We start from the raw sequence: 6400 nt of genomic DNA on the forward strand, positions 1-6400 counted from the left end.
CGAAGATAGTGTAAGAAGAATTGTAAATAGTGTGAATAGTGCATTTTATTAAACTGTGTCGTCTTAATCGCGGTCTATTCAATCAAGGCCTTCTTCGAGCTCCCTCTCCTAACTCCGTCGCGCTAGCTTTCGCCTCCGCGCGAGCTCACGCCTACTCCGCGTACGAACATTTAGTGGTCCTTCGAGCCGGATCTCAAACTCCGGCATCTGTGCAGTGCGTGGGTGTAACCGCTGTAGTGACCGTCCGCACACTCGGTCTCCAGTCTGAAGAGTAACAATGAGCAAGGGCGACGGAAAGGAACAGACCTCCAAGGAACAGACCTCCAAGGAACAGGCCTCCAAGGAGCAACCCCCCAAGGAACCTATCCCCAGGGAGGCAGAAGCGTTAATACGTTCCCAGATTGACCTCTACGGTAAAATCGCCCGCGCTTACGACAACCTGAAGAAGCAGGGCGCCGCTAACATCACTATCGGGCTGGCGGAGGCCCGCCTGCAGGCCCTCGAATCCAATTGGGCGAAATTCGAGGCTCACCATGATCGGCTTTCTGAAAGTTTCTGGGAGGCCCTGACCGGGCACGAGTACCTGAAGAAGGACATAAGCTCTCTCGCCGAAGAGACCTTTGTCAATCAAAAGGGCCTATTCTTGGAGACCCTCCGCTGCATGAAAGCCAAGGTCAAAGAGGGGCTCCCCGCAGCTCCTGCCGCGGCGCCCCATCCGCCTCGCACGACACTCCCGCGAATTCAACTGCCTCAGTTCTCGGGCCGTTACGAGGATTGGCCCCCCTTCCGCGATCTCTTTCACTCGATTATTGGGAAGGATGCCGCCACAACACAGGTGGAAAAGCTGCATTATCTAAAGTCCTGCTTGAAAGGAGAGGCCGATCTTCTCATCCGCAGTCTAACCACCACTAACGAGAACTTCGAACGTGCGTGGAAGGCTCTGACTGATTACTATGAGAATAAGAGACTTCTGGTGCGCTCATACATAGCGCAGTTTACGGCCCTGCAGAAGCTTAAGAGCGAGTCCGCCCCCGAGCTGCGTAAGTTGTTCCACTGCGTTCTCAACACAGTCGGTTCGTTGGAGGGCATCGGTCGGCCGATCACACGGGGCGAGGACCTATTCGTGCACTTGATAGTGGAGCTGCTCGACTCCAAATCGCGCCGTGAGTGGGAGAACGCGATAAGCGAGACGACTGAACCGCCGTCGTATTCCGACTTGCGCCAGTTCCTGGAGCGACACCTGCATACCCTCGAGTCTTTGCAACCGCTAAGACCGGAGACCAGCAAGGCGGACGCTAGCCCTGCTAAGACTAGCGAGACCTCGACCCGACAGGCCCGCGCGTTACACGCGCACCAAAGAGAAAATAAGTATGGCCGTTGCACTCTTTGCCGACGGGATCATTACATTCTAAGGTGCGACGCGTACCAGGCGAAGACGGCTGAGGAGAGAAAGAAGCATGTCGAGACGCATCACTTGTGCATCAACTGCCTCGGCAAGCACAAGCTAAGTGAGTGCGCTTCTCAACGGACGTGCACCTCCTGCAACGCGCGCCACCACTCGACCTTGCACGACGCCTGTCGAGCGGACAAGGGCGCGAAATCTACCGAAGTCGCTAGAGTGGCGCACCTCGCGCAGCGGCCCGAGGTTCCGGTGGCAGTGCTGCTCGCCACCGCCCGCGTTCGCGTAAAGGACCGAACGGGCACTGACCACTTCGCCCGCGCGCTCATAGACCAGGGCTCCGATTCGTCGCTGATCTCGGAGTCGCTGGCCCAACGCTTGCGGCTCATCCGCAAGCCGACCTCGATTGCAGTATTCGGAGTCGGGGGGAAGCGCACAGGCTTCGCGCGCGGCCTTGTGGACCTTCTGATCTCGCCACGTGGAGGCGGGCCGCCGACGCCGGTGTCGGCAATAATTCTTCCCCGTCTCACTCTCCACGACGGCGGAACTAGGGTGGAACGTCGGACGTGGGCTCACCTCAACGGACTGGAGCTCGCCGATCCAGAGTTCTTAGCAGCGGACTCAATCGACATCCTCCTGGGTGCCGACGTCTATGCCTCCATTCTTCAGGCCGGCCTTCGGAAAGGGGGTCCTTACGAACCTGTGGCGCAGAGAACTAAGTTAGGGTGGATCCTTTCGGGGGTTGTCGGACGGACAGCAGATGTTCGGCGCGCTCAGACGCTTCAATGTCGAGCCGAGGAAAGCCTGCCCGCACTGGTACAAAAATTCTGGCTCCAGGAAGAGGCGCCCGCCGCCGCCCCGCCGCTCACGCCGGCGGAACAAAATTGCGAGGACTTTTTCCGACGAACGCACGCGCGCACCGCAGAGGGCCGATACGTGGTGCGACTCCCCGTCGTCGAGCCGCTGCCGTGTCTAGCATCCACGCGCCAAACTGCGCAGCGTGTCCTCTCTAGCATGGAAAAAAGATTCGAGCAGGATGCTCGCCTGCGGCAGCTCTACCTAGAGTTCCTGCTGCAATACGAGGAGTTGGGCCACATGGAAGTCGTGGATCGGACCGATCAACCGGGGGGGAGGCTCAGTTACCTTCCACACCACGGAGTCCTGCGAGAGTCCAGTTCCACCACTAAGCTGCGCGTCGTCTTCAACGGCTCGACAATGACGGCCTCGGGCGACTCGCTGAACAAATACTTGATGGTGGGACCCAATCTGCTGCCACCGCTCGCCGACGTGCTCCTACGTTGGCGCCACCATCGATACGTCCTCGCCACGGACGTAGAGAAGATGTTCCGTCAGATCCAAGTCCATCCCGAGGATCGCGATCTGCAAAGGATCATCTGGCGACCGAACCGGAGGGAGGAATTCCGTGAGTATCGGTTGACTACGGTCACATACGGATTAGCGTGCGCGCCCTTCTTGGCCATGCGCTCCCTCCGCCAGCTCGCTGAAGACGAAGCGGAGCGATTCCCACTGGGAGCGGAAGTCCTCCAGCGTGGCGTCTACATGGACGACATTCTCACCGGCGCCGCCTCTCTCGCGGAAGCTCGAGAGCTTCAACGGCAGTTATCGACTATCTGCACGGCGGGCGGGTTCCCCCTAAGAAAGTGGTCCGCAAACGACGAGTCGCTATTGGAAGGCATCCCCGCTGAGCACAGGCTGCAGCGCGAGCCTCGCGCCTGGCAGCCACACGAGACTCACGCGACCCTCGGGTTGCAGTGGCATCCATGCTCCGATTGCTTCTCCTTTTCCACGAAATCGCTTTCGGTGACATCCATAACCAAGCGAACGGTCCTATCTCTAACGTCGCGACTCTTTGATCCACTCGGCTGGTTAGCACCCGTAATAGTGCGAGCCAAGATTGCCTTCCAGTCAACCTGGCTCCAAGGGCTTGATTGGGACGAGCCCCTAGACGAGGATTCCGCTCGACAATGGGTCGCATACCAGGCTGAACTTCCGCAGCTCGAGGGAGTCAGAATTCCGCGGTGGCTTACCTCCGACCACTCGGGAGCCAGGATGCAGCTACACGGATTCGCGGACGCCTCCGAGCGCGCTTACGCTGCCGTGTTGTACCTGCGAGCTGAATTTGACGGTCAAGTGATAACTCACTTAATTACGGCTAAAACAAAGGTTGCTCCCCTCAAGCAGGTCTCGCTACCGAGGTTGGAGCTCTGCGCCGCGACCCTTCTCGCCAGGCTTGCCGCCCACCTCAGACGGACGCTGGCCGTTGTTGCCGAGGTTCCACTACATCTCTGGTCAGACTCTACAGTTGCTCTTGGCTGGATACGGGGCCACCCTACCCGATGGCAAACGTATGTCGCGAACCGCGCGGCCGAGATCCAGACCGCCGTCCCCGAAGCCTTGTGGCACCACGTCCCCGGACAGGACAACCCGGCGGACTGCGCCTCCCGGGGCCTCTCTCCCGGGGAACTCGTGACGCACCCGCTTTGGTGGACGGGCCCTCCTTGGCTCCTGGCGGAGCCGTCCTTCTGGCCGGTCACGGACATCCCGGCCACGGACGAGGATCTGCCCGAGCGACGGGTCAGAGTCCACGCGGCAGAAACCGCGCCTCGCGAAAACAAGGAACCAGACGAGTTGACTAGATTCTCGTCTCTCGAGCGATTGCTGCGCGTGACGGCCTGGTGTCGCAGATGGCTCCCTCGAGCGTCAAGCGACACAGAAAGGTTGAAGTCGCCACAGCCGATCCGCTCACCGCGCTGCGGGACCCTGTCCGCCGCCGAGCTGGACGACGCACGCCTGTGCTGGGTCCGCACCGTGCAAGCGGCGAGCTACAAACCCGTATTAGAGTCGATTAAGCAGGGCAAGGCCCTGCCGAATTCTAACTCGCTCGCTCGCCTTAGCCCATTTTTTGATCCCAGAGGCGTCCTCCGCGTGGGCGGTCGACTGAAGCACGCCATTCTCTCCTTCGACGAGAAGCATCCAGCGATACTCCCCGGAGGATCGCACTTGACTCGGCTGATCGTGGAGGCGTGCCACCGACGAGCTCTGCATGGCGGAACTCAAATGACCTTGGGGATGGTCCGCCAGAACTACTGGATCCCTCGAGGACGAGCAGTCGTAAAGCGGCTGATCCACCGCTGTGTACCGTGCGTCCGATGGCGGGCGGCGATCCCGCAACAGCTGATGGGCAGCCTTCCCCGCGCTAGGGTGACTCCGGCCCGACCTTTCCTCAACACCGGCGTGGACTACGCCGGACCGATCCAGCTGCGCACGACCAAAGGCCGGGGACATAAGGCATACAAGGCCTATATCGCGGTGTTCGTGTGCCTGTCCACCAGAGCGGTGCACCTGGAGGTCGTCTCTGACTACACCGCCGATGCCTTCCTGGCCGCACTAAGGCGGTTCACTTCACGCCGGGGGTTGTGTCACGCCATCCACAGCGATTGCGGGACCAACTTCGTAGGCGTCGATGCACAATTGCGAGCTTTCTTCGCGGCCAGCAATCCCGAGCTGCGTCGGATCGGCGAGCGGATCGCCAACGATCGGATACAGTGGCGGTTCAATCCGCCGGCTGCTCCCCATTTCGGTGGTCTCTGGGAGGCCGCCGTCAAGTCACTCAAACACCATCTGCGGCGCGTGCTGGGGGACGCGACCCTAACCTTCGAGGAGATGAGCACATTCCTCTCTCAAGTTGAGGCTTGCCTCAATTCGCGTCCACTCCAGGCTCTGTCGGACGATCCGGAGGACCTGGCCGCGCTCACCCCAGGGCACTTCTTGGTGGGGTCCGCGCTGACCGCCCTTCCGGAGCCTTCTATGAGGGAGCTGCCAGCGGGCCGCCTGTCCCGTTGGCAAATGCTGCAGCAGATGCGGGACCACTTCTGGGATCGCTGGTCGCGAGAATATCTCCATTCCCTCGCACATCGCTCAAAGTGGTGCCGAGAAGAGTCGTCGTTCAAGGTCGGCCTGTGCCTAGTGAGACACGAGAACACTCCGCCAACGCGATGGCCACTGGCGCGGATCGTCCGAGTCCACCCCGGGGAAGACGATCAAGTCCGCGTAGTCGACGTCCGAACAGCCGCGACCGAGCTTACGCGACCCATCGTTAAGCTTGTCCTCCTACCCGGTACTGACGCCGAGACTGACGAGGACCATAGTGAGTAGCCGCCGGGTCTCTGTGCCGCCTACTCTACTTCTTCTAAGCGGGGTCTATCAAGCGCCTAATCATAACGTCGAACTCGGCGCTCCGACCGTTTGCGTCCCTATTCGCCTCCTGGTGGATCTTAAACCCGCGTTATGCTTCGATCGCAATCCTCATCGCGTGCGAGGGATGTATCGGCTGCTGTAGCGTTTTTCGAACAGAACCGTAGCCCCCGCAGGGGCGGGGACGCTTTAGCCTTTTTTCCGCACCGCGGCCTTATTTCGCCAGTTGCATCGGGCGAGGCGGGCGGGATGTTCGGGATTGACCATAATCACGGCATACGCGCGTGACGCCAAGCCCGAGCGCGGGCGGCAACGGTCGCGCTCAGCGCCCGCCGCCGTCACCAGCGCCCAATCACGGGCTGCCTCTCAAGTGGCGCGAAACGGCGCGAGCAAAACATGTTTTTTTCCACAAAAAGCGAGCGATGACCAATCATGCCCTTCTACAAGGCTCCGACAATTATCGCCTTATAAGGCAATCCTGCTCGTTGTTTAACAAAAGGAAAGGGGGGAACCTTCTAGAAGGGCATGTGCCAATAAAAAGCAGGAGCGAGGGGGCGCGTGCCAGCCTTTTCGAAGTTCCTCTCCGAGAGAAGTACCCGCTTGCGCCGCGCATTGTGCTACTCCGTTAGCTTGATTCTTATTCCTTCGCGAAGATAGTGTAAGAAGAATTGTAAATAGTGTGAATAGTGCATTTTATTAAACTGTGTCGTCTTAATCGCGGTCTATTCAATCAAGGCCTTCTTCGAGCTCCCTCTCCTAACTCCGTCGCGCTAGCTTTCGCCTCCG

The 6400-nt window shown here is 59.8% G+C and overlaps 1 protein-coding gene across 1 annotated transcript; it reads left to right on the top strand.

Annotated features, from left to right (window-relative positions):
• The first annotated feature begins 277 nt into the window (after positions 1–277).
• On the top strand, positions 278–5575 carry LOC105457098. The gene has a single exon (XM_011701552.1). The coding sequence runs from the start codon at positions 278–280 to the stop codon at positions 5573–5575; it is 5298 nt and encodes a 1765-aa protein (XP_011699854.1).
• Positions 5576–6400: the final 825 nt, after the last annotated feature.

Source organism: Wasmannia auropunctata, unplaced genomic scaffold (genome assembly GCF_000956235.1).
Source record: "Wasmannia auropunctata unplaced genomic scaffold, wasmannia.A_1.0 LD336106.1, whole genome shotgun sequence".
NCBI classification, from domain to species: Eukaryota; Metazoa; Arthropoda; class Insecta; order Hymenoptera; family Formicidae; genus Wasmannia; species Wasmannia auropunctata.